The 27,993-nt window shown below is 54.0% G+C and overlaps 1 protein-coding gene across 8 annotated transcripts in view; it reads right to left on the reverse strand.

The window, feature by feature from the left end:
- The window catches only part of RAB11FIP3 (RAB11 family interacting protein 3), an 84,729-nt gene that overhangs the window by 22,643 nt on the left and 34,093 nt on the right, over positions 1-27,993 (reverse strand). For 3 of the 8 annotated variants that reach the window (XM_087731355.1, XM_087731354.1, XM_087731356.1), the window contains 3 exons: positions 20,567-20,658; positions 4,338-4,525; positions 985-1,158 (listed from right to left, as the gene is read on the reverse strand). In XM_087731355.1, the coding sequence (XP_087587481.1) occupies positions 985-1,158; positions 4,338-4,525; positions 20,567-20,658 (454 nt within the window). Of the gene's footprint in view, positions 1-984; positions 1,159-4,337; positions 4,526-6,943; positions 6,964-12,050; positions 12,200-13,003; positions 13,378-20,566; positions 20,659-20,776; positions 20,977-27,993 lie in introns of those variants that run through there. The other 5 variants (XM_087731357.1, XM_087731360.1, XM_087731361.1 and 2 more) reach the window with 5 other exon arrangements.

Below are 27,993 nucleotides of genomic sequence, written 5' to 3' on the forward strand. Positions count from 1 at the left end.
AAAAGAAAAGTCGGCCCTGACCTGCAGCGAAGCGCCCGTGCGGAGATTCGACAGCAGTTCTTCCCTGTGCAACCAGAATGGCCCAAACTTAGGAATGGGGCTTTGGGAAGCTGGGAGAAAACAGACAAACGGGGGGAAAAAAAAAAAAAGCCACAACATGTTTATCCTGCTGCAGAAACAGCAAACGCGTATCATCCCAAAGGAAAAAAGTATGTTCTTGTCTTCAAGACAAGCGTGGGGCTGGCAGGGACCACTCCCGCCTGGTGCGGAGATGATGGAGGAACACGTTCCCGGTGTTATCAGTCATCGCAGAGACTTTGTGGGCTGCAGCAGTGGTTGAGCATTCCAGCTTTTACTTTTTTTTCCTTAGAAAGTAAGGATTGACGGGTTTTGTACCATCATACCAGCTCCTCAGTTCACCCTGCACGGGCTGGAAAACCAACGTTTGCCTGGTTTCGGACCCTAACGCAAGGAGCGCAGGAAAACGCGACAGCCTGCTGCTTGGCCCACGAATCCCTCCGGCTGCCCGGAGAAGGCAGGCTGCCGCAGCTTGCGCGAATCCAACCAAGCATCGTATCAAAGCCAAAAATACAAGCATGAGAGAGAAAGAAAAAAAACTTGTCATCCAACAGGACCAGGGATGGTTTTCTCCACCAGAAGGTTCTGCGAGGAGCCGCATCCCTAATAGGAGTGGGAACGTGATGCTGTCCCGGACGCATGTGAAACACAGCCTGCTCTTCCATCTGCGGCCGGGCATTAGCGCCTCTGGATGGGTTCAGGAAAAGGAAAGATTGAGAGAGGCAACTACTCTTCCACTTCCGAGCCGATTATCCCGTTGGAGCCAAAGTTTGCCAGGAACCCCGTCTTGCAGGCCAACGGGTGTGCAAACCCAAAGGAAACAACTCTCACGCACACAAAGCCTGGGTGAAGAAACTAAGCAAGTGAAACCCGTTAAAATACGGGCAGCTCTCTGCTAGGCATTACCTGGGAGAGAGGAACGAGGAGCTATTAAAGCTGCTTTCCCCATTACACAAGCTGTCCGAGAACAAATCTGCTTCATTCCCTTCTCCGTAATCCTCAAAATGCTCCTCTCCGCTAATGACCGTAACGATGGAGTGGCTGAGGTCCGAGCCCAGGGGCAGGTCGTGCGGATGGGATCTGTGGGAACAGAGGGGAAGATGTTAGAGGGCGGCCACCGCCGCAGCCTTTCCAATTGCATCCAACACATCCGCTTTCCAAGTCCCGTCTCCCGTTTTGCCAGACCAGGCTAACTCCTCCTTACAGTGCCATTCACCCTGTGCCTTGACCACTGAAAGGGCAGCCCAGGCACCACCGGGAAATTGGGAGGAATTTTTTCCCAACGAACCAATGCTTTTTGACGCAAGCTCCCCGGGCAGCTGCAACACGGGATTTGGGGGCGGTCAGATTTGCAAGACAGTAGCCAGGGTTGGTGGCAAGCCCTTGCACGGCACGGGCGCAACCAAAAGCAAGCTCGGCATGTCCCAAACACACCCTAAATACGTTTTGAGTTACATCGCCAGCCTATGCGCCGGGCTGACGCTCGCTTAGTGCTGTATAATCCTATCAAGAGCCCAGCACCGGGGTTTAACACCGTAACCCCCCCGCCGTGCCACAAATCCCGGCGGTGCCAAACCCGGCAGTGACAGACCCCCGGCAAGCCAAAGGAGCCCTTTCCCTGCTCCTGCTGGGAAAACGCTGTACGCACTCATCACGATCTTGGAGGGGGGAATGCTGTTTCATGTGTTTTTAACACTGGATCTGGAAGGCTGTAGCGTGTTAAGCCTCAGCCTAAACCCTGAGCACAGCCAGCGCAGGTCTTGGGACGTCCCTTGCTTCGGAGGGGACACAGCTCAGCGCAGAAGTCATCGTTTCCATAAGCGCCTTTTCACGCGCGCAGTGTTGTATGAAGTCAAGCCACCACGGCGGTATGTGCCCACTGTCGGAGGACTTTCCTGCCCAGGACTGGTTTTAAAATTAAGTTTTAAAATTAAGCTGGGGGGGAAAAGGCAGGGGGATTTGTAAGAAGCAGGCTGTGGAAGCAGCCCACGTGTCTACGAGCCACAGGGATGTGTTCTGGGGGGACTAGCACCACTCTCCTCTTCAAAATTTGATGCTAAAAAAAATAGCATTATCGTAAAAACTGGTATTTCAGGCTATGCTCCCATCTTCATCCACTTGCTAGGAGAGGGAAAACGGGGGTATGACTAGATTGCTGTACTAAATCAGAAAGAAAAGAGATTACAGATAAGCCATTTATGACAAAAACCTGCACCATCTGAAGGATTTGCCCTTATCCCACTAATAAAAACAGGGCAACCCTCCAGCCAAAACAGCAGCAGGTCTCTATTTAACCGCACAAATGTGCAGTCCGGCTTGTGGGCATCTGCACACCTTCCTTGAGCAGCACCATTATTCCCGCAGCGGGATCCGTCAGGAACCCGTCCTCCCCAGCGGTGACTCAGACGCTGCACCCAGCGGACCGTCGCCCGAAAGCATCGGAAATCTCTCCAGGAATAGAAGGCAGGGGGTGGAATTTTTAACTTGCGAGCAAAACCCAACCCCGAATCTCTAAATTTGGTGCTGTGGTCTGACAAGCACCATACAGAAGCAGATCTGGAAACCCTCAGCCAGCGATGCTCCGGGCAATAAATAGTACGGGTATTTCATATACACCTGTGGGGGGGCTCTTGCAGTTTTGAGATCCAGAGTCCAACTAATCTTTACTATACACAGCCTAAATAACCACTTAAGCTCAAACTGTCTACGGTATGCTGAGCTTTAACAGCTACTGAAAAGCAGCGTGGAAGCTTTGATTCAGTCCCCCAGCTGCGCTGGGCACCCATACTTACTGACCGTCCCCTGGAAGAGCTCCTAGAGGTGTAAAACTGTTGTCCTGCCTGCGGTTTGATGGCACCAAAACCAGCCCTCAACAACTTGGGAATAGACTTCCAGAGGTTTCCATCTCAAGCCTTCCAAATCTTTAAGCTAAATGAACTTTTTCCTTGATTTTTTTGGCTACCTGGAATTTGCGCATGTTTAACACAGCTGGCAACAGGCACCGCTGTGCTTGGACAGAGCACCCAAAGGACACCCGACCTTCCCAGGCCCACCCTGGCATAGCAGGGAAGCCTCAAGAACAACCTAATCTTAAAAAAAATTCCCAAGCAAAGTATTTTGTACCTACAGGCAGGTGAATCCGAGGCATGCCATTTTCCCCAGAGGATGAGAGCGCACGCAGGCGGCCATGGCCCCTCCAGAGACCCCCGGCTCAGGGGCTGGGGAGCTCAGCAACCGATTATATCCCGATTTAACCGTCACCGAGCTGAACGCGCTCGGGCAAGGAGAGCCCGGCCAGCTAATCTCATTTCTTCCCTAATCCACAGCACCCTTTCAGCCCCGGCACTGAGCACCCAGCAGCACTGAGCGCTCGCTGCGTCCCCAGCTGTGATTTTGGGGTGGAAGGGAAGCCCGGTGCTTTCTAAAAGGAATGGGAACCGTAAGTACTCACCAGAGCACCAGCCCTGGGTGACACCAGCCCTGGGTGATGTGGTTTTGGCCCCAGAAATTCTGTGCCTTAGCAGACCTTAAGCGATGACGGTTCTGGAGGTTTCAGCCCAGACCAGTGCTCCTGGGTCACTGTTAACGGAGTTATTCCCTCCCCCTCTTGCCTTCCCAGCATCCCAGTTTCACCCCAAAAAACAACTTTTCCTGCAAAATCTAGGACATGAGGTGGGCCCGGGAGCAGTTTTGCCAGCAGTGGTTGGGATACGGGGACAAAGATCTTAGCTCACGCTTCGGTGCTTCAGGCACACGTTTAAAACCAGTTATTACAGGAGGTGGTTGCACATCAAAGGGCGCACGCATGTTTAGGAAAAACAAGAATACGATGAGTTCCCCTCCTGACTTGAAAATTATATGTTGCGTTTCTGGCTTAAGTGATAGATTAAAAACTGTAAGTATTTCAGGTGTTTGGATCATCTGAGAACTTATTTTAGCAGTTAAAGATGCTAATGAGGGTACAGAAGTTCTCCCAAGGCAAGCAACAATTAACTCAAAGAGATTGCCAGGCTGAGCTCCAAATCAGCCTACACATGGTGCAGGCTAATTATTGTTATTATTATTATTAAAGAAGAGCTATTTTGGTCTTGCATGAAGTTACAAATACAAAGAACAAACCAACCAGTTTCAGCAAGACAGACCCAGCCCGCTTTAGTTTAAATCCTCAGGCTGCATCTCCCTCGGTCCTCGGCTGCTCCCGGTTTGCCGAAGTTTCCTGCCCCGCACGGCGAGTTTTGCTCCTCGCCGTTCCCACTCACCCATGCTCCGGCTCCTCGATGGGATCCGTGAACTCCGAGTGCACGGTGGAGTCGATGGCACTGTCCGTTTCTACTTCGTCGTGCATCTCGTGATGCACTAGTGTGCTGGTGTCTTCATCCGTGAAGGTTTCGCACTCGCTGTACGTGCTCTCTGAGCCCATGTAAGCACTGTCGGTCACCTCATTTGCCTGTTCAAAAACACAAGAGGGAAAAAATAAGATAGCCTAGCTATGCGGTTTCATCACAGAGCAGGACAAAACACGTACGGAGCAGCTAAATACTGCTGCGTTGCATTTCTAAGCAGAGAAATCCGACTTCCCAAAACCAGCGTGAGCCGTACCCCGTGTCCAGGTGCTGCTCTGCCTCCAGGTCCAAGGACCGAGCGCCGCCCCGGGGTGCACCACGGCCTTCGGGCCGCGCGTGCTTCGCAACGGCGGCGCTTGGGAAGCAGATTACAGAAATATATACTAAATAAAGAGTTGGAGTGAGATTTTGTTGTGAGCGAGTATGGATTTGTTGAGTGCAGGAGAGATTACCCGCTGCTGACTCAGCAGTTCTGACCCCTGTTGCTTTCACCCACTCCTTTTTAAGAGGACACATTATTAATCTGAATTTTCTGCAAAAACCATTCAAAACTACCCGTTAGTCCTTAAAGCACTTTTTCCCCCTTGTCTAATAATACGAGGGCACCTTCCATCCCTCAACAGAGAATAAGGTGGTTTATAAATCTTCATTACAGCATCTGATTTGCAGGGACTCCAACCTCAGCAGGACACTCCGACCTCTGCACTTCAGCTGGAACAGCAGCTTGGATATTGTGTGCTACTTGGGTTAAAAACTGTCTAGATGGCCGAGCCCAGAGAGTGGTGGTGAACGGAGTCAAATCCAGTTGGTGGCCGGTCACCAGTGCTGTTCCCCAGGGCTCAGTGTTGGGGCCGGTCCTGTTCAACATCTTCACTGATGGTCTGGATGAGGGGATCGAGGGCACCCTCAGTCAGTTTGCAGAGGACACCAAGCTGGGTGGGAGTGTCGATCTGCTGGGGGGCAGGGAGGCTCTGCAGAGGGCCCTGGCCAGGCTGGGTCGATGGGCCCAGGCACTGGGTGAGGGTCAGCAAGGCTCAGGGCCGGGTCCTGCACTGGGGGCACAGCAACCCCAGGCACCGCTGCAGGCGTGGGGAGGAGCGGCTGGGAGCTGCCCGGCGGGAAAGGGCCTGGGGGTGGTGGGCGACAGCCGCTGAACATGAGCCAGCAGTGTGCCCAGGTGGCCAAGAGGGCCAGTGGCATCCTGGCTTGTATCAGGAATGGTGTGGCCAGCAGGAGCAGGGAGGTGATGGTGCCCCTGTGCTGGGCACTGGTGAGGCCGCCCCTCGAATGCTGTGCTCAGCGCTGGGCCCCTCACCCCAAGGCGGCCATGGAGGGGCTGGAGCGTGGCCAGAGCAGGGCAGCGAGGCTGGGGCAGGGGCTGGAGCCCAAGGCTGGGGAGGAGCGGCTGGGGGAGCTGGGGGGGCTCAGCCTGGAGAAGAGGAGGCTGAGGGGAGCCCTCATCGCTCTCTGCAACGGCCTGAAAGGAGGCTGGAGCCGGGGGGGTCGGTCTCTTCTCCCCAGGAACAAGCGATGGGACGAGAGGGAACGGCCTCAAGCTGCGCCAGGGCAGGTTTGGGTTGGGTATTGGGAAAAACTTCTTCCCCCAAAGGGCTGTCAGGCCCTGGCCCAGGCTGCCCAGGGCAGGGGCTGAGTCCCCATCCCTGGGGGGATTTAAAAGCCGGGGAGATGTGGTGCTGAGGGACATGGGTTAGTGGTGGGCTTGGCAGTGCTGGGTTAACGGTTGGACTCGATGATCTTAAGGGTCTTTTCCAACCTTAACGATTCTATCATTCCATGATTCTATGATTCTACTTCACCATAACTGTTACCTGCGGCAGGCTCTAGAAAAGAAGCACGATTTGGTTTTTAACACACCACGCTACAAGCACGGAGGACTGGGTTTTCCTCCCAGTTCTGCCCCTTAGGCAGGCATTCATCTTCGGTCCTGCCTGCTCGCTCGTACACGAGCTCGTACACACATGGTGCTGCACCTTGAACCATCCCGACATTCGGAGGAGAGCCGTGGGAGCACTAGAAGAAACACCCTCCTAAAGCTCTTGTCACCCATCATAGCGCCAGCTCATTTCCCAGTGTTTATGGGATTTCCCCAGCGTGCCTCAGAATAAATCAAATCATTTTTGGCTCTGGGATCTCAATCGTGGTGGGATCTTCAAATCATTTTTGGCTCTGGGATCTCAGTCATGGTGGGATCTGTCAGTGCTGAGCTCCAGCTGATCCCCTGCCATCGGAGGTGTCGGGCAGAGGGACGGGAGCCCTCCTGCCTGGCCTGAAGAGGAAAAGCTGCTCATGAAAAGCCATTTGCTCCATCTGAAGTTCCCCCAACTGCAGCAGGGCAAAGCAGCAGCGTTCTGAACGCAGGCACCAACACTGAAGCAAACCTCTCTTCCTCTGCCAGAGAGCACACAGAGCAGCTTTCAGTGCTTTTTCCAAGGATTTTCGAGAAAACGAGATTTCTCAAAGCCCAGTATTACAGCAGCTGGAAAGAAAACACACAGACGTACCATCCTTGTGACGGCAGAATGAAAAATTCCGTTAGAGCTCTTCATTCAAAGCAGGGGATGCATACGGCGGGATGGAAGAGTCCTGCTCGTGGCTGCAGACGTTGCCCTCCGGGAGAAGAGCAGCTTTTAGGGCACGTGCTGGATTTGTACAGCAGGAGAGCACCAGACCAAGGGAGACAAATGCCCCGCTGCCATCATGTTGCCTAGACTTCGCAAACGCTGCTCTCGCCGGCCTGATTCTCCTCTTTGGGGTAAATACAGCCCAAAGAACTTCTGCAGCTTTCGCTGGTGCGAAGCGGCTCAGGACACAACCAACGCCTCGTTTTGTTTCGCCCACAAATTCCCAGGCGGCCTCAACACATGTGAGGCCAGAAAGGGAGAGCACGAACTTGTACAGGGGCTCTGAAAACCTTGAAGGGATGGACGGAGAAGTGCTCAGCGGCGGCTCCTGTTCTACATGGACATTGGGGAGCAGAGTCATAGAACCACAGGATGCTTTGGGCTGGCAGGGCCCTTTCCAGGCCATCCCCTCCATCCCCCTGCCATGGGCAGGGACAGCTTCAACCACATCAGGGTGCTCAGAGCCCCGTCCAGCCGGGCCTTGAAGGTTTCCAGGGATGGGGCATCTCCCACCGCTCTGGGCAACCCCTGCCACTGCCTCACCACCCTCGGCGTAAACAATTTCTTCCTTATATCCAGTCTGAATCTCCCCTCTTTCAGTTTAAAACCATCCCCCCTTGTCCTGTCGCAGCAGGCCCTGCTAAAAAGCCTGTCCCCCCCTTTCTTGTCGGCCCCCTTTCAGCACGGCAAGGCCGCAGTGAGGTCTCCCCGCAGCCTCCTCCTCTCCAGGCTGAACCCCCCCAGCTCTCAGCCTGTCCTCCCAGCAGAGCTGTGCCACCCTCGGAGCATTTCGGTGGCCTCCCCTGGCCCCGCTCCAACAGCCCCATGTCCTTCCCGTGCTGAGGACCCCCGAGCTGGACGCGGGGCTCCAGGGGGGTCTCCCCCGAGCGGAGCAGAGGGGCAGAATCCCCTCCCTCGCCCCGCTGCCCACGCTGCGGGGGATGCAGCCCAGGAGACGCTTGGCTTTCTGGGCTGCCAGCGCACATGGCCGGCCCATGGCCAGCTTTTCATCCCCCAGCACCCCCAAGGCCTTCTCGGCAGGGCTGCTCTCCACCCCTCCATCCCCCAGCCTGTGCTGATACCGGGGGTTGCCCCCACCCAGGTGCAGGACCTTGCTGTGCTCCCTGCTGAGTGCTCTCACCAGCCCCTCTGCCGACCGAGCACACTCCACTGGACGATGGATGGAGACCGAGAGGAGCTTCAGCTTTCACAGACCCATGCCGACCTAGGGACACCAGCATCTCTCTAGGACACCACCCTGAAGTTAAACATGGCATAAACATTCACAGAACCGGAGTCTAAAGTCAGCATCAGGAGAAGACGGGGTCGTTCAAGTGAACTTGATTCAAACAGAGGAGAGGCTGCCGCAGCGAAGGTCATCCCTCGCACGGGAGAAGGCAGCTTTCACTGGCCTTTGAGATAAAAACAAAAGCCTCCTAAAACCCCCACCCACTTTATAGAGCATAAATCCAGCAAGACTACTTATATACCTAAAGCTGGGGACTTGCTTAAGTGCTTTACTGGATTTATGCTGCACTTCCTAGAAACACCAGTCAGGCTCTTAATGCTCGAGCAGGAGGAGGACGAGGGAGATTTGGAAGAGGAGGCTCGGTCTGCCAGCTGGTTCGCAGACACACAAGGACATCACGCCATCCCCGAGCCCGGCAGCTCCCCGGCCTCCAGAGCAAGGCGCGCTTGGGCAATTCCAGTGCTTTTCCAAGCTACCTGCAGCGTACGCCATGTTTAGGAGAGGCCAGGCTTCAGCGTATCGGACAACGTTGTGTTGCAACAGTGCTTATGTTTTGCTTTGGGGGGGAAAAAAACCCATCTCCAACCTGCACCGCGTGTCCCCGGCGCTCGCTGCAGCGACGGCGCTTCGTGCCGGACTGGCACGGCTCTGCTGGGTGGGAAGCAGCGGGGATCCGATGCAGCAGAAAGGGCCGGAGAGATGACAGCAGCCATCCACGTCTGCAGATTTACCTGTGCGCTTCAAAGGGGTACTTTTTGCTTGTTTGAAAAAGATTTGATGCCAAACTGGAAATAGCTTCGCTTGCAGACTCCAAAGTAAATGCCGCTGCGTTTTTTTCCCCTCCCACTGGAAAAGCTTAAATTTAAGTATATGTTGAAGTATTATAATGAGCACAAAATAAAGACAACTATTGCAAAAAAACCCCAAAAACCAGAAAAAACCCCAATAACCAACCCCAAAAACAAAACCAAAGAGCCCCAACCCACAAGTAAATTGATTAAAACCCAGCCTGTCGTGGTTACCTTGCTGGCCCTCTCACCGTGGAGCATAACCAGGAGCTGAACAGCTCAGGGCATCAGAACACCTCAGTGCCCTCAGTTAGACGATTTATCTATCAAATTGATAGAAAACATCTTATAGATGGGAAATACCGGCACAGACAGGCTAAATGAGGGAGCAACCCTTCAGAGCTAGAAGTACATTAACCGTCCTCCTTCAGCCACACCGAGGATGTGCAGCGACTTATTTATTAAAAAAAAGACCACCTGTAACACAATTTGCAAACTTTCTTTGTATTTTGCAAAGGAGAAGAATTTTTCTCCTGTAATATTAGCCTAGATGAGATTTCAAATGCAAGAGCCCTATTAAAATTAAACCTCCATGGTCAACGAGTTCAGAGGCAGCTGAAACGGTACACAAAGTCCTCCCGAGCATGAGCGTGGAGAACTTTGCTTTACATTTCATCACAGATTAAGTAACTAAACCTCAAGAAAAGATGCAAGGAAGAGATAGGCCAACAAGGGGATTTAGGTAAGGTATTACTTAATACCCGAATAAAGCAAAACCAAGCTCCCATGCCCCGGGCAAAGGTGCAGCCGCAGGCTGCAGAAAGCTTTTTTTTCTGGTCTCGCAAGCAGCTGGTTTGTGCGCTGACCCTTTAAACCCCCCGAACATCACTCCTTCGGCCAAGTTTGCCTTTCTGTGAGCAGGCACAAACCAAGCACTTCTTCCAGATTAAAAATAAAACAAACAACCAAACCACGATACACTTGAAGAGGTCCATGGGCTTTGGGACAGCCAGGCTGGGCTATAAGCGCCCCGGGGGACTTGCCAGGAACGTCCCCACCACATTCAGAGTGGGGTTGGTGTCACCGGTATCAGTGTATTTGAAGTTTTTATCAAATAAAACATAGCCTTAGACGCTTCGGGTAAAGCTCAGACCTTAAAACTGGGACACGTGCACACAGGCAGCCCCTGAACCGAAACAGGATCATGGTTCGACTGAAGTTCCCATCCCGGCTCCCCGGCAAACCGCCGAGGATTTGGACGCCCGGCAGTGAGCCCTCCTGCTTCTAAAAGGAAATAAATGGATGAAATCAGCATCGGGTGACGTACCGTGCCCTGATAACATGGGTGAGGCAACGAAGCACCTTTAGGAGCCTTCTCCAGCACTGGTTCATCTGTTCCAGGGATTTGATTACACATTGGAGTAAAGACCATTTGATTAAATGTTGTAAAGTGCTATAAAAACCACATTGACTAAAAAAAACCAGCCGCTTGAGTATGAAGAGAGGAAAGAAGACTATTGGAGTCACCTGCAAGGCAGGGACAAGGTAAGCTTTGATCTGTGACGGACAGAAGCTTTAGTCCAAGCTTTGGTAAGGTGCTGCCTTAGGGAGAAGAGCAAAGTCTGGCTCCCAGGGAAGCTCCTCCCAGGCATTTTCTGCAGGGCTGGTCCCCGCTTGTGCCCGGAGCCGTCCCGGCATCCCGAAGCTCTGCTGTCCTTGGCGACAAACACTCGGAAGCTCAGGAAGGGAAGCCGGGGGAGAGGAAAAGGAAAAACAACTCTGTTTTCCCAGCAAGCATGAGTCTATTTATGATGAATGCCAGCTCTGATTACCCACAGGACAGACAGGAGACGGGCCGGCTACAGAAACCCCCCTCCAAGGACACCCTCGCCTGCTGACCGCAGCCAGGGCCCCGGTGCCAGCGCCAGGCTGGGAACGCTGCTCTGTCTGGGGCCGAGCCAACACCGGCCCTGCGAGCGCCCGCAGACCCGCACACCGCGGCCGCGGGACGGGCTCCATCCGAAAGGAGAACAGATGAAGAATCCCACCTGCCGGGTGCAGCATCCCATAGAGGTAGCCCGGCCGGCAACACTGAGCCCAGCACAGCTAACGGTGCTGCGGCATCAGCCTGCCGGGGACACGCGCCTGCCAAGTTTTGCAGCAGGCGACCTCTGCTTAAATTGGCTTTAAACCAGTTTAAAGCCGGGGAGAAGGGAGGTAAGTTGTGTTTTCAGTCCCACCTGAGCTGGCATTAATACAAGCACCCCCAAAGCCCTGAAACACCCCACGGCAGCTCAGCCTCCAAGTGCCGGCAACCAGAAACCCATCATCCCACTGAGTGATCCCACATTGGAGGCTGCCAGGCACCAACCCCTTGGCCACAGTATTTGCCTCTTCCCGTGTATTTGGGCAATGTCCGCTTTTCCGAGAAGCCAAGGAGCCCACGCTCAGCCTACGGCAAAGGCAACTGCTCCCCTTTCACAACACAGCCCCTGAAATTGGGTTTCAAGGCTGCTACACTTGATAATACCCCTCAAGGGTGGGCAAGAGAATCGTGCTGCATCTGTCGGAGCAAAGTGAAAACACTCACCAAAAAAACCAAACCAAAACCAACCCAAAACCCAAACCAAAACCCCAAAAGCGAAGAACAACTGAAGACACCAGGTCTCGCAGGCTGTCCTCAGCACCCCAAAAGCCTGCAGCCACCATCCCTCCTGGTCCAGCTCCCCCGAGAAGACCCAGGCAGAGAGGACTATGAAGATGCCATCATATGCACACACGCCACGGACTATAGGGAGGAAAGGCCGTTCCTAAATATGCTGCACTGAGTGGGGTGGATGCCCAGCCTGCCTCTTCCCAGCTCCTCCGGGCTGAGAGCGGTCCCAAGGTCGCAGACCTGTCTCCTAGAAAGCCAACTCTTCCTCGCTTCATGTTAGCACCCAAAACCCACCTGCGGACACATCGCCTCCTCGCCCGAGTTAAATCCAGCTCCGGGAGCGCACACCTCCGGGAGCTGCCGGCTGCTTCTGCAAGGCGGGAGGGAAGCAAAGTCCAGGAGACGCCGGGCGTGAGGCTTACCGACTCAGCGCCGGTCCCAAACAGAGCTCCTTTTGTTCCCGACCTCCCAGCCTCCGCGATAAGGAGAGGCGAACCACTGCAGGCTTCCCGGCCGTGTGACTGCAGCCCTCCCGGTTACGCCAATACCAAAACAAAAGCACGCCTTCGAAGCCCCGCGCGACGGCCAGCCCCGCTCCAGGTCCGCACCCCTTCTTTTCCCATGAAACCATCGCTGATTAAAAAGGTTAATTCTGAAGAGGACCTATAGAGGCTTCCAGGGCTTATCTCATCCTTCCTGATATTTCTGGTGAATATTTAAGCACTAATTGACAAACGCCTTCCTTATAGCCACAAATAGAAAATGAATAAAGTTTACCTTGCTCACTAAGGGAAGATCAGGAGCACTTTGCTACTGATAAGCAATCACAGTCACCCTTCGGGTGACTCAAACGGCAATTTGTAACACGCGATGACAATATTGCCCTTAAAGAAGGGCTGGCGCTTCGGTCAGCGGTGATAACCGCGTTTACAAACACACCAACCCCACCGCTGCCCGAGCTCTGCGTTGCCCTCACCCAAGCAGCTGCTTTCGGCCAACAGAGGAGCCCCGTCGGAGCCGGCGCCGCGGGGTGACCCGATCCACAGGACCCTCCCTGCCCCACGGCAGCCCTTGGCGTACAAAGTCCTCGGCAGGGCACAGTTTGCAACGCACCGCTCAAACCCAGAAATCCGGAGGGTTTTGTCTGTTTTTCGCGTTTCCTCTCTGCAGACACTTGACCTACTTCAAACCTCGGTCTCCCTTAGTCGTGCCTGTCTCGCATAAACAAATTTATTTCTTTCCATTACCTTCATAAATCATGTTTTCCCATTTTCTCCGGGTTATCCTTGCTCTCCTCTGGGCCACATCCTTCCTGAAGCACAGTGCCCCGAGCAGGACCTACCACTCAGCAACACTGACTGGAAGCGTCTTGCACCTTGATAACCAGTTGACCTTCTGTGCCGAGTCCAAAATAAGCAAGGACTCCTGCGAACGAGCACGGCGGCAGGCGAGTTATGCTTTAACCCGAGCTCTCTTCCTGGCTCTGTCCGGATCTGCTCCTCAGCCGAGACCGTCACGGCCCTTTTGCTCTCCCAGCTCCTCTGTGCGTGCTGCAAAGACCTCAGGGAAGGTCTAGCACCGCTGCGAGGAGCCCAAAATCAGATGCCCCTATAGTAAAGCGAATTATGAGTTGCTAATCACCGCCAGTTTTACGTTTCAAACTCTTCTTCAGGCACCTTTGCTTCCAACGCTGCTTGGCCCGCTCGCGGCCCCCTGCTCCCCCGCGCCCCAGCCCTCCTGGTGCGCTGCCATCCGGCTCCCACGTTTCTCGGTCCCACACGCTGTGGTTCAAGATAAGGCTTCAAGGTCTTTGCTTTCCAAACTCCTTCCAACCTATTTTGTGCAAGGCAAACACTCCAACTAGGATCTTTTCCCACCAGCAAAGAAATTTCTCACCGTAACCCTGACCTAGAGTCCTGCCTTCAGGGACATTTGTGCCCGATTTACACACCCATCCTTTCCTCTAAGCAGTACTGAGTCTATAAAACACATGAATTTCCTTGGTATTTTCAGACTTTTTGTTATCAAGTTATCACCATGGACTGATTTTGGAGTTCAGTCCAGCAGTTTTAGTAATGTGATGACTGTATTTTCTTGTATTAATCAATACAAAGATAATACAGACCGTTCATTTGTTTGCTGCGAAAGTGTGAACAGGATGGGCAGCTCCCTTCGCGGGAGCAGAAAGGCTTTGGGGACAGCAGGGACAGTGCTCAGGGCTCCGCGTGCTTCCCCGAGGGACAGATGAACAGACGTAAAACCGCGTCCATCGCGTTTCACAGCCCTGCAGTTCTGGCCACCTACGAGATTTTGAGTGCAGCCCCTGTTTATGACAAAATTAGCACCAATTCCAGCAGCCGACTTGGAGAGGGATTTGTGATTTTCTTTTGCTGGGACACAACGATGGAAGATCTGGACAGGCTGGAAGAGTGGGCTAACAAGAGCCTTAGGAAGTTTAACAAGGACAAGTGTGAGGCCTTGCACCTGGGAAAACGTAATCCAGGAGTGCAGCATGGACTGGGATCCACCTGGCCGGAGAGCAGCTCCGTGGAGAGGGACCTGGGGGTCCTGGTGGGCAGGAGGCTCAACGTGAGTGAGCAGGGTGCTGCTGCGGCCAAGGAGGCCACGAGGAGGCTGGGCTGCATCAAAAAGGGCGGCACCAGCAGAGAGAAAGCAGTCATGATCCCTCTCTACTCGGCGCTTGTCAGGCCACACCTGGAATCCTGTGCACAGTTCTGGTCCCCGCTGCACAGAAAAGGTGTGGGCAGGCTGGGGGGGTCCAGAGAAGGGCCACCAGGATGATCCAGGCTCTGGGCAGCCTGCCGTGTGGGGACAGGCTGAGAGAGCTGGGCTTGGTCAGCCTGGAGAAAAGGAGGCTTCGAGGTGCTCTCATCACCACGGACCAGTGCTGAAAGGGGAGCTACAAAGAAGATGGAGGCTCCCTTTTTACAAGGAGTCCCGTGGTGAGGACAAGGGGTAACGGGTGCAGGTTACTCCCAGGGAGACTCCGATGGGACACGAGAGGTAAAGTTTTCACAATGGGAACAGTCAACCGTTGGAATAATCTCCCCAGGGAAGGGGTTGACTCCGCTACGCTGGACACGTTTAAGACTCGGCTGGACACGGTGCTGGGCCGTCTCGTCTAGATTGTGCTAGAAAGGTTGGAGGAGATGAGCTCTGAGGTCCCTTCCAACCTGGGATTCTAGGATTTTATGATTTTGGGTCGACACTGTGAACAGAAGCCCGTTGAGGGCAGTCCTTCCAGACAGGGGAATGGCACTGGTAAAGACAGTCTGAACCAAGGGGTGAAGAGTTGCAGCCTTCACACGCTGCTGTCTCATCTCCATCTTCCCATCCCCACCGCCGCTGCGGTGGTACAGCAGTGCCGGTGTGGCAAAGGACTGTGGACCTTCCTACCTGCATTAGGGCAAGCAGGGAACAGCCCACGGGGTCCCCGGCAGAGCTGGTGAGCTGAACCCCACGTCTGCCCTGGCGCTGCAAGCCCGGCGGCAGCTCGGAGGCAGGTCGCCTTTGAAGGCTGCAAAGCTTAACCCCGTCTTTTCAAACCGGCCGGCCTCTACCAGACACGCATCTGCTGGTAAGAGTGGTACGGAGAGGCAGAGGAAGAAAAACCTCACGTCAACTGATGAGAACTGAAAAGCAGGTCCACCACCAAGGCAGAAAACACGTACTCCAAATACTCTCTCGGCTCACGCAGCACAGCGCGCTCCGCCTTAGGAAAAGGCAAATAACTCCCCGGGGAGGCTGCACTAAGAAAGGAGGGCTCAGAAGGTCCACTGGGCTACCAGGAGGAGAGACAGCGCGTCTACAGCAGGCTCGTACTACCGTGCCACACGGGCTCGTTGCAAAATACAAGCCACGAGGAACGATAGCTGGTGCCTCCAGGGAACGGCTCCTGCTCTCCCAAGTCGCGGTACACCACGCACGCTCAGCAGCGGCTTCTGGCTTACCGGCGCTCAGCTGGAACCCTACAAGTCTTTGGTCCCCTCTGCAGAAACTCTGAGCCGCTGAAGAAATCCAGCAACGTGGATTTAAAATCACTCTGATTTTTGCCCTTCAAGAAGCATTCAGTTCAATTGCTCCACATGAAAAGAAATTCCAGCTTCAATAGAGGCAACGGCTCTTTCAGACAGGCAGACTGGGGAGAGCCAGGAGTATCGCCCCCTCCTAAAACGCACAAAACTTGATGGAGGACCTCACCGAGGACCATTTTACTCTCCGGATCAACTCCTACTGTGTAGTACAGCTTGCTACTGAACATTTAGCCAGAGGGGACATGCCTGGGGAGGGTGAAGCTTGCAGGGTGCCCACCTGCGTACCTGGTTAGCGTCGCTGCGTGCCCGGTTAGCATCGCTGCGTGCCTGGTTAGCGCTGCTGTTCTGAAAAAGCAAGATACTCCTCTCGCGGCTGTGCACGGCTCAGAGCGATGCATTTTCCTGGCTGCTACCGAGAGGAGCCACAGCGGCCGCCCAGCAGATGGCAACAACCCTGCGCAAGGCGCGTGCCACCGCGCAGCACCACGCAGCACCGCTGCCCCCGCACCTCTCACCCGCGGGAGTTTCAGCTGCCGCATTTTGCAGAGCTCAAAAAGGGCCTTTCTATGACCTTGCCGGCCCAGGTTCCCAACGCTAAAAAAAGGCATTTGTGCTATTTATCGTGCTCCCGGCCAGCCTTTCCTGAGCACAGCCTTGCACCGGCTCTGCCTCTCCTCCAGCCCACCTAAGGTTACACATCTCCGTGCCCAATCCCAGCCTAACTCTGGCAGCGCACCGAATTTTTGTGGCTTGCTTTCATTTTGGGACAGTCAGCCTTCCCGCTCCGCATTGCTCAAGTGGGCTCATCTGCCCCCAGGAGTCCGGGCAGGGGGCACAGAGAGCCCTTGTCCTAGGGCAAGGCACGGCAGGCATCAAGAGAGCTAACTCCAAATTCCCCTTTTCCCCCCCGCAGAGCATTGCAAAAGAGTCCGTGTACCTCCGAACTGAGTCACGAGCTTCACGGGAGCTTGCAAGGGAGGCGAGGATAACTCCTACCTCCCAGTTAGTCAGCAGCAAAGCTGCACTGGCCCAGCCTGGGGGAAAACAGGCAAGGACGCAGGTGTCTGGACAGACTCCGAGCAACCTTTACATAGCTTTTACAAAGCAGGGTAGCCAAAACCGCTGTAATTATTTTTCGGCGACGTTTTCCTGCAGAAGTAGAAAGCAGTAAGCTTGTTGCCCAGCTGCCCTGCAACCACCGCGCTCCCACCTCGGTCAGGGAGAAACGCGCTACCTGGGGCTGCAGGCGGGCAGGTAACCCCGGCGAGGCGCTGCTCTCCCGGCTTTGCAACGGGCGTAGAGGGGATGAGACTCCTCTTGCACGCGTGACAGCGGAGCGCTAGGGATTGCGACGAGCCCCCTGCAAACACAGCTGGATGCACAAAAAGCCACGGGGCTGCAGGAACCGAGGCTCCTGTGATTTCGATCCCCTGCAAGCCGTTGTCTCAGCGGAGCTACGCACCCAGAAATCCTCTTGGAAAACAGTTTCACGGACAGACCTGCCTGCTGGACAGACCTGCAAGGTGCAACAAGAGCCAGAAGCTCCGCGCCACATCAGGAGCCACGCCAGCAGCTGAATTGTGGAAGTATCTGGAATTACAGAGCTCCCTGCATGAAAAGTTCAGACCTTGCCCCCTTCAAGAAGCTCCTACGCCCTTGCTGGGAGATGCAAGCGTTGGTTCTTCTCTCTGTAGAGCAAACACTCGCTGAAAGACACCAATACTGGGTACTGGGGGTTTTCGCAGATCTTCAGCTCTCTCTGATGACAGCCACCAGAAGAGGGGATGAGTCACCAAGAAGAGCAAACCTTATTAACAAAGAGAAGACATTTTCATTCAGATCGCTTAAAGCACTTGTTTACACTCGTTTGAATAAACATTTAGGAGAAAAGCTCTCTGTCGAGGCCCCAACACTTGTAAGAGCCAAGCACTCAAGCCACTGTGATCCTGCGCTGTTTAAGGGGGACCAGAGCCGATATTCCAAATCCAGCAACCACGATTACTCCCAGCGCCATGGCACAGCAAACGCAGCACCGCTTCTTCAGCTCCCTTGCAAACGTCCTCTGATGGGACAGGAGAGGAGGAAAGCTCCCTCGCCCCATGACCCTGCCAAAGCAAGAGGGGCTCAGCCGTTGACTGAAGTCCACCAGTTGTGGTTTGGGGACTGAGAAAGAAGCTGTCCCGTTAAAGAAGCTGTCCCGTTAACGAAGCTGTTTAGCTGCCGTGGTGGTCCCACATAGCAGCAAGGTCTAGAGCTGCGTGCTCGCTGTGCACCGTCTTCCCAGGCCTAAAACGGGGACATCTGAGAATACAAACTGCTTTTTGGTGGTGCGGGAGGTCTACTCGGAGGAAAGGCAATGCCTTCACTTCTGGAAGGCTGCTTTTTCCCACTCCTCTCTTCCAGGTGAATCCAAGCAAGGTGGAATATATAATCAGGAAAGGCCATTTATTCTGTTTTCTGTCTTACGATTTCCAGAGCAGCCGCCTGCTGCACCTAACAACGAAGGGCCCGCCGGAGCCCTCCCACCAGCAGGCAGCTCTGCCAGGCAGGGCAGCATCGTGCTCCGCTGAAAAACACTCATTTGCTGCTCCCAGCAGGTTGCTTCCTACGACGGCTTCTCTCTTCCCCCCTCCCCAAAACAGCTCAAGCTTTCCAAGGCACAGCACTACAGGACATGGGGAATAAAACGCACGTTGGGAGCTCACGGCTCAGCTAAACGAGAACAAAAAAAACATGCACCCCAAGACACCAATTTATTTTTACACTCGCAACGCTGAGCGGTATTTCTCGATCTTGTTCTCATTTGCTGAACCTCTACGAAATCCTTGCAGGCTGGAAATTATTTCGAATCCTGTATCCAAGACAACAAGGGTAATTCTTCCCCGGCATATTAAATGCCAACACCGACGGAGCTCTGATCTTTAGACGATTACCCTGAATTCAGTATAAGAATCCATTTACATCTTTCTGAAAAGGAGATTTCAGGATTCGTCACCTTTTTTCCTTCGGGTCACCTTGTCATTTCAAGGAAACGATGGCCCAGCAGCAGAAGTATTTCATCCCAGCGGGGCACACACCCGGCTTGTTGGTATTCCTGCCCAGAATAGCTTGCAGCACTGACAGAGCTCATCTATGTTAAATTAGCCCTTGGAAAACATCCCTGCTCTGAATCTCAGAGAAGATTGTCCCTTGGTCTGGGGAGCAAAAAGCAAAAGCCCTTGCCTGCACGAGCACCGCGACGCAGACCCTCACAGCCTCTAAACCGTTCAGTCCAGCGGTTAAAAAGCACATTTGTGACCTTGTACCAGATAAAGAATATGAAAACCCATCTCCCTTCCCATCCCCCTTCACCCAGCTATCCCTGGCTTTTGCATCTACCTTTCGAAAAGGAAAAATAATCTAATATTCAACACGCCCTTGAAAGCTTTCTGGGGGAGGAACCCAGGATCACACGCTCTTAAGGCTGTGTTCATCCGAGCAGTCCTCAGGGAACAAGTGACTTGCTCAGGGTGACAGCACAAGTCCGTTGGCTCGATCGAGAACGGGAGCCAGCAAACCAGCTCAAGAGAAAACCCGCGCCTGGCTGGGACATGGGAGGATGGACCTGGCTGGCTGTCAAGCATAAGTCGTCAAAGTGCGAGCTTCAAGCCATCCTAAGCGATGGACCTGTGCTTCTCACTAACATGGGGAAGACCAGGTGCCCAACACCCAGTTTATCGTTAGGAAACTCAAAAGAATAGCTTGAGCCTTTTCTCAAGAAGTCGCAAGGCCGAAATAACATATTACAGGCTATACAAAGACATACATACTTGCATGCAAATATAAAGGAGGCTGGGAGTCCCTTTGCAAGTAACAATTTGCGTGATAAAAACGTCCAGGGTACCAAGACACAAGAGTCAAAACCTGCAGAGGAAAGTTTGGAAAAGGAAAAGCCCAAGGAAGCTACTCCGTCCCCACGTGGGACTAGGGAGCCAGCCGGCCCTTTGCTCCGAAGGCACCTGCAGCACCTTCTGCTCCAGGCTGGAAGGGACGGAGCAGGAACGGAGGAAGCCTACCAAGCAAAGCCCCGAAGCCCTCAAACACAGCCAACGAGTCACTGTAACAGCAGCCTCCTCTCGAGCTGGGGAGAGCAGACACAGGCTGTTACTGCGGTGTGCTCCTGGGCTATGGAAAGCCGAAGGGAACGGAGGGATGGAGGCCTTAACTTTAACAAAAGGAAAAAAACAAACCATGTCAGTTAAGCATCCTTGTTCAAGCCCAAGAATAGAGAGAAAAATCTAAATTTTGCCTTCTGCTCTGCCTTTTACCGGCCAAACAGCACCGAGTGCCAACATCCACCCGCTCTGCTGTGCCTCTCAGGTAGGCTGGGACATCTCAAAACCAGGCTCAGGTTCTCCAACCTCAGAAACTCCAGCAACGAGACAAACACGACAGCAGCAGGCACCCTTCCCACGTTGCTGGTGTTTCACCACAAAAAAGATCTCCCTCTTTCACCCAGGGCACCACGCTCTGGCATTCTATGAGCTAAGCCAGCACTAGCTGTGGGTTTTTGCTTGAACACCAATTTTAACTTAAAACAGCACCAAATGTTTGGTGCAAATTCTCCGGGCCAGTCACCCACAGATCAAAGGATTTGTCTTTACTACGTGTTAAGCATCTCCGAGCCCCACCACAGCAAATGCTCTTCTCCCCCAGCCAAACCCTCCGTGCTCACGTCTCTCACGTTTGCGGGAGTTAACAGCACCTTGTACTTGCCTCAAACGTGACGAAGTCATCAAACTCATCAGGACAGGCCGGGGCTTCCTCCTCGGGGGTATAGCCCATATCATACAGCTGGCTGTCAGGATCTGCAGAGGAAAATAAAAAAAGAAAAGAGAATCACCAAAAGGAAACGCGCACCCTCAAACGAAGGACGGCTTTGGGAGACGTGACAGCAGAAGGACAAGAACCTCCTCTTGCACACACCGGTGCCTTCAGCTTTCAAGAAGGGACCTCTGCTTCCAGGCATCCCACCGCCACCTCGGGGGAAGAAAATTGGGATGGCTGCTCCCTGGCAGAGGTCCTACGAGGCCCCTCGCTGCTCCAACGGGGCTAGCACCCGGATTCATCCCTACCCCGCCATGGTCTCCGTTCCTTTTCCTGGTTTCTTCCCTATCTCCGTTTCCTGCATCCTCTTCTCCTTCTCCCAGAAGGCTTTAATCCTACTGTGGGCAGGGAATACATTAGATCTATGTGTGACAGCCAACTACCATGGGAACCGCAGAGAAAGCAGGCTGCACCGAAGCTTTTATCTACTGCTCCTCCCGTGGCCAGCCACATCAGGAGCCATCCTCACAGCGGGACAGGAAAATAGGAGGTTTTCAAGGGGATTTCTTAAAAAAATTATTCCTCCCACCCCCAAACACCCATCTGCAGCAGAGCAGATCAGCATTTCTCCGAGCCCCTCAACCACGAAAGGGAGCGTAAAGTCCTCGTGCTCCCTCAAGCAACAGCTAATGCCTGATCCAGCACACGACCTAGATCACGGGCTGGAAACACCAAATCAAGATCAGATGCTGCAGTCCCAAAATAAATAGCAGGCTCAAAACCACACGCCCTGGAGCTGCAAGCGTTGCGGCACTAGGTTCGTCTGATGTCGATAAACTTGGCCGGGTAGAGGGAGTCATTATGTCAGTGCTCCTAGGAAAGCTCGGCCATCGCCCGGATTTGGGGAGGGACAGGTTTTCCTTTTAAACGCCTGCTCGAGGCAGACGATGAGAGAAGAGCTACAAAGCAGGGTCTGCTTTCTGCGTCCTTCAGGCCGGTGGCTTCCCAGCAGGCTGGCAGCGCAGCCGATTCAAACGGCTCCCGGGCTCGAGTCCAAACCGAAGGGGCACGTAAATCGCGTGACGTTTTGCTGCAGCCCAGCAGCACGGCCGCCCCGACGGGATCAGAAGCAGCCTCCCCCAAAGAGTATATCCCTTATACAGCCACAGCCAGCGCTCCTGCTTTGGGTCCATCTCCAGATATCAAGAAGGGCCGCTTTTCACGAAGGGATCTGTACAGCTAGTACGAAGTCAAGGGATTAGGGCAGAGTAAGGAGTCAGGCTTGCAGCAACACCCCTCCCACCCAAACACCCTCCCCAGTGCCTCTTTCAGCTGACCATTAAATGCAAACATAGTCAGGGCCCCAGGAGACACTGGAGCCACCGAACCGATGGGTACCAGCAGCCCGTGGGCGTGGGAGAAGCTGAGCACGCAGCATCGAGAAACGAGCCCTCCCCTAACCCGGGTCTGGGGCTCCCAGGGGTTAGACTGTAAATCAAAACCAGCAATAAGCCAAATTGCTTTTCCAGAAACTGGCGTACGCTGCTGTGTTCTACAGTAAGCACACGGCGGGGTCACGGCTTCGTCGGATGAAAGGTGCTCTTGTTCACGATTTACGACTTCAATATCCCCGCTGCTCTCCCCGCTGGCGGCACCGGGCAGCGGCGCTGCTACGAGCTGTGTGTGCTTCCAGCTGCCGGGGCTCCTGCGTGCAACCCGGAGCGAGGCGGCCAGATGCACGTGAAAACGCTGCTGCCCGAGCACGGCGCTCAAGGCAAGGCAGCCTCAGGCCACCTCTTACTCTAACTAATGGGTTTAGCACCGAAGTATCTCAAGACTGTATTCTCCCTCTCCTCAAACATTACCCTGTCCCCACCTGCACAGCTCCACCAGCAGGTCTGAGCCTACAACCGGGAGGAGTTTTCCCAACAGTTATCCCTGTCCCTATTCCAAAATTTGCGAGCTGTCAGCAAGGAGGACCATGGGGATGGGGACCGCGATCTGCCCGCTGCAGAGCCGCGGGCGCACCTGAGAGCGGGTCTCACCGAGAGGAGCCTCTGCCCACTTCTGGGAAAACCAAACAGTGCTCCTGAAAGGTATCCCACCTCACATCATGGAAACGGAGGGGACAGCCAGCCACGTCTCTGGCCGAGCACAGACCACAGCACGCAGGCAACGGCCACCTCCAGAGAGGTGGCTGTGATGTGCACGGGAGCATCCGAAGAGCCAGATCAGCTCACCGGGACGCAGGCTGCAGGCACAGTGCCCTGGTCCTGTGCCCAGCCAGGGCTCTGCCCTGCGGCATGCCCCAGCATGAGCCCCGGCGACAGCTCTGCTCCCCGCAGCCTCCAAGCACATCCTGGCACAGCGCAAATGCTTCATCTGCAGCACATCTGAATCCCCAAGCCGAGAGCGGCAGGACTCCAGCCAAACAGCTGGGTGCTGGGCAGCTGCCAGTGCTTCCAGCTGCCTGATCTCACACCTCTGCCGGACACGGCCGGGCAACCCAGCCAGCCTTACTGGTGCCCACCATGCAAGGCCATCCCCAGTGCTGCTGGTGGCACCCACGGCAGCCCCGGGGAACCGCAGAGCACCCCGAAGGCAGCGGAGCCAGGCACAGCCTGCTCCCTTCTGCTTATTCCCGTATCATTTCTTTTCCTCCCCCTCCAAGTAGACACACAAAAGCGTCCTGCTTTTCTACAGACATGGATAAATATATTTATTCTGCTCATTCCTTCCAAAGGGACTTGAAAAGGGAGGATTTACAGTCAAGTGAAGGCTTCCAGTTCCCTTCGGAAGCAGGGGTATAAAGCGTGGGCAGACAACGCACAAACAGCTCCCCGACATCAGCTGCCTCCTGTACAGCTCTTGCCCAAACCGAGCGCTCCTGGAGCCTTCCCAGCTCTTCGGGTGTTTCTTGGTGTAGGGGTGAACATGAGACCGGTTGCTCCATCTGTCTGCGGAGCATCCAGCCCAAAGAGGGGGTCTCTGCGCAGGCAGGGTTTATTTTTACAGCAAGCTCCACTGTAAAAAGCAAGAAAAGACCATTTGAGAGGTCACCTGCACCCTTGCTGGTGGCGTGGCCAGCAGAAGCCATGCCCAGGAGATAGCACTCTGTGTTTCCACCTCCCCATGCTCCACGTCGGAGAGCAAAGACGACCACCACCACAAACAAAGGTTGACTTTTCTGCTCTGTTCGTTCCCTCCCCCTCCGAAAAAGCCATATGGTGCTTTGTGTATAGGGAGAGTTGCCATGGAGAGCTTGCCTGCAAGGCTGCCAGCACAATAGGCTGCATTAAGCTTTCAGATTCCTGCCCAAAAGAGCCAAAAAACCCAAGAGAGATTTTGCTGCTCAACTGGCAGTCCCCATGTGAAGAGCACCATCCTCCCGGTGCAGAGAGAGGCATGTGGCGGGAGCCAAGGACTCACGCTAGCCCTTCTCCCCCACCGCACCGTAGCAGCGCAGGAGGATGGCCGTGGGCCACCAGCAGCAGTGCTGCACGACCCTGCCCCAGCGGCGTGTGGTGAGCACAAACGCTCAAATTCCTTCCGCTCTCCCCCTTGGACCTCGGAGCTAAATCCCAGCGGACACCCTACTCTCCTTCACATCATCTTCTCCATGCCCCTCGCACCATAAAGCGTACTTGCACCTCTTACACCCACCCCTGATTTCACTCGACCTCTTTCCTTCTCCTCTGAGGGTTGATGCGGTCAGTACGCCTGGGGTCACCTCCTTCCAACGCTGCTCAAAATCACGGCTTTTGCCCAGAGGTGCAGATGTCATCAAGAACTGCCTTCTGTCCTCGCACCCGAGTGTCCGTGACCGGCTTCTCCTACGGTTTCAGCTCCGTCCATCGCTCCCACTGCTCGTCCCCTTACATCCACACACAGCCAAAAATCTCAAAGCTAAAAATCAGGCTCCAGGAGATCCTCCAGGGAGCCTTTCTTTCCAACAATCTCCCTGCAAAGAGGCTATAAGTTGTATCTTTTTCCCCAATTAATTGCACTAATTTATTTGACTGGATCCGTGGGCAGGGTACCAGGCATCTGGATAAAGCTTTAGTTGAACTGTTGCGGCAGCACTGTTTCACCAGGGTAATGCGGCTGATGTAGAATTTACAGACGCAATTGTAACCAATAACATCAGGCACGTGTACTATAATATCCAGCGAAAGCCAAGGCAAATTTGGAAAAAAAAAGATGTAAAAAGCAAATTAAGTCTACTACGAGGCACCTGCAGCGTCCTTTTGACACGTTTTCCTATCCCTGCCTCGAAGCCTCCTGTTGCCCAGCCTGTGCTCCTTCCAACCCCACCGAGATCACCACCTTCCAAGCTCATCGCGTCACACCGCGCGCTTGGCAGACGGAGATTTGCCGTCACACGTGTTTTGCCGCGAGTCCAGCTCTGACCGCTCAGCCACAGCGCTTTCTTCTCTCCTACGCATTTCATTTTCTGCGTTCCCCAGTGCTGCCCTGTCTCTTGCTGGCTTATGCCTCTGCACTGAACCCTGCATCTCCCTCTGTTCTTAGAATCATAGCATGGCCTGAGTTGGAAGGGACTCACAAGGATCATCGAGTCCAACTCCTATCCCTGCGTAGGACAACCCCAAATTCATACCATATGTCTGAGGGCGTTGTCCAAATGCTTCTTAAACGTTATCAGGCTTGGTGCCATGACTACCTCCCGGGGGAGCTTGTTCCAGTGCTCCACCACCCTTTGGGTGAAGAACCCTTTCCTAGGTTCCTAGGGCATCTTAAGATGCCCTCGTTCCTCCTAGCATTTCAAAAAATCATTGTCCAAACGCTGCTACGTAAAGCTTCTGACAAGGACCGCCTCTGTCCGAACACATTGCATGCTCTCCCACTGATGGAGTATTCACTCTTGTCTTTTACGCCAACTGCAAGCCGAGGGCAGCCTCTGTCCAGCATCCCTCAAGCCTCTAGAGCCACTGGCCAACTCCGAGGAGCAGCACTGCCACCAGCAGAGAGCCAGCCAGCTGCACGGAGATTTCTCCTGGACGTACGGCATACATAGAATCACAGAATCGTTTAGGTTGGAAAAGACCTTCAAGATCATCAGGTCCAGCCGTTAACCCAGCACTGCCAAGCCCACCACTAACCCATGTCCCTCAGCACCACATCTCCCCGGCTTTTAAATCCCCCCAGGGATGGGGACTCAGCCCCTGCCCTGGGCAGCCTGGGCCAGGGCCTGACAGCCCTTTGGGGGAAGAAGTTTTTCCCAATATCCAACCCAAACCTGCCCTGGCGCAGCTTGAGGCCATTCCCTCTCGTCCCAGCGCTTGTTCCTGGGGAGAAGAGACCGACCCCCCCGGCTCCAGCCTCCTTTCAGGCAGTTGCAGAGAGCGATGAGGGCTCCCCTCAGCCTCCTCTTCTCCAGGCTGAGCCCCCCCAGCTCCCCCAGCCGCTCCTCCCCAGCCTTGGGCTCCAGCCCCTGCCCCAGCCTCGCTGCCCTGCTCTGGCCACGCTCCAGCCCCTCCATGGCCGCCTTGGGGTGAGGGGCCCAGTGCTGAAACATGCAGGTAAAGAACAAGCAGGGCAGGTCCTGGGCTCTTCGTGGGGGTGGATGTGTGCTGAGCTCTTGCGGCGGCCAGCGACGCACCCTGCGCCATCTCGTCGTGCCGATGGGAGAATCGCTGTGCTTCAAAAGGGCTGGGACGCGCAGTAGTAACCTGGGCTTTTCAAGAACCGCAACACAGCGTAGGGCTACAGGAACCGAAGTCCCGGGGTACAGAAGGCTCCTGAAATAGATTCTAAAAACTGCTTTCAAAAGGCAGGATTTCAGTGAAAAGGCACCTTGAGCGAAGAGCTGTGGGTACAGCAGTGACACACAGGTCAGAAACAGAGCCAGTTTTATCAGCTTCATATAGGAATGACCTAGAAAAACAGAGCCTTTCCGAAGTATTTAAGTCATCTGCCAACACACACTGTACATACTGCTGCAAGCCACAGAGCCACAAACCCAAAGTGATTTGAACAGTATGGATTATGTGCAGCTAACAGACCCGAATTATTCAGTGCAGGAATAAGGCCAGGAACCTACGTGAACGGCACAAAACAAAACAGACCCAAAAAAAAAGGCAAGACGAAGTTACGGTTGGCTTAAGAGAGGACAACTGATATAAACCGTTCCCTTACTGGGCACGCTGCTTGAAAACAAGATGGCAAAAAAGACACACAGTAAAATATTAAAAAATTACAGGCATTTGGGAGGATCTCGCATCCAGAGCAAAGAGACGGAGGGGAAGCCACCGTCCGGTATTTCCAGAGGCAGCTCAGGGTCTTGTGCTTCCACCGAAGCTCAGGCACCCATGTGTTGTTCACCGCTGCAGGGTAGAGCTAACACCAGCCCAGCCACCCAGCCTTTTGCTTTCCGTAAGCAACCCAGGGGTACGTTTATAATCCGATGCTTGCGTACAAAGTGGTAGCGCTGCGAAGAGCCGCTTTCTGCTACCTGCTTTTCCTGTAGCTCAACCTGCTGACTCCTCCAGAGCCAGGAGCACTTACTGCAGACTATCATTTCACAACCAAAAATCACACAACGGAATAACCGAGTGGCAAATTCAGGCTCCCACGGAGGCAGCGTCAGAATTAGGATTGCTTACACAACCCTCATCCGAGCCCTCTCGGCTAATGCGCTTTAGCAGTCCTGCGTTTCCTGAATATCATTGCCCGTGGATTGGTACTTATCACATATTCCTTTTGATCCTCTTCACAATGCAGGCCCTCAAGCTTTGTTTAGACATATCATCTAAAGACATTTTAAAAAGAATTAACTTCTTGGTATCCAAGCAGTTTGGAAACATAAATCGAGCTGCCTTCCCTTCATCTCGGAGCCCATCGCTGCCTCTGCTGCAGTGACAGGGACGGACCAGAGACAGAAAACCACCGCTAACATGTGGGATTTGGTATGGAGTTTAACATACGGGTCCTCGCTTTTGATTCTCAGCAATTTGAGCTGTCTTCAGTGTGTGCTAGTCATCGAGACCAGCTCAAATTCCTCCAGACTTGTGTCAGCCTGGAACGAAGGCTCACTGCTGGAGGTGCGGAAAACGAGGAGCAGGCTTGTGGCCACCTGCAAGCGGTTCAGAGCCACTTCGTGACGTACCAGCAGAAAAGAGTGAGCCTCCAAAATAGCACAAGCTGTCCTGGCAAGGAGACCTGATGTCCTCCATCTCCTCCACTCTAGCTTCGACTTTCAACAGCTCTATATTTCAGGAAACAAAGCTGGATTTTGCAGCCAACAGCTTTATTCCCTGTTCCGTGAAGAGAATGAGGCAGGACCTCTTGAAAGAGTGCACGCAACCATGCAAACAACCAAACATCCTAACTTAGCTTCCCAGATGTCTACTCAATGT

Source organism: Nipponia nippon, unplaced genomic scaffold (assembly GCF_047370975.1).
Source record: "Nipponia nippon isolate SJK-2023a ecotype South Korea unplaced genomic scaffold, ASM4737097v1 scaffold_5, whole genome shotgun sequence".
NCBI lineage: Eukaryota > Metazoa > Chordata > Aves > Pelecaniformes > Threskiornithidae > Nipponia > Nipponia nippon.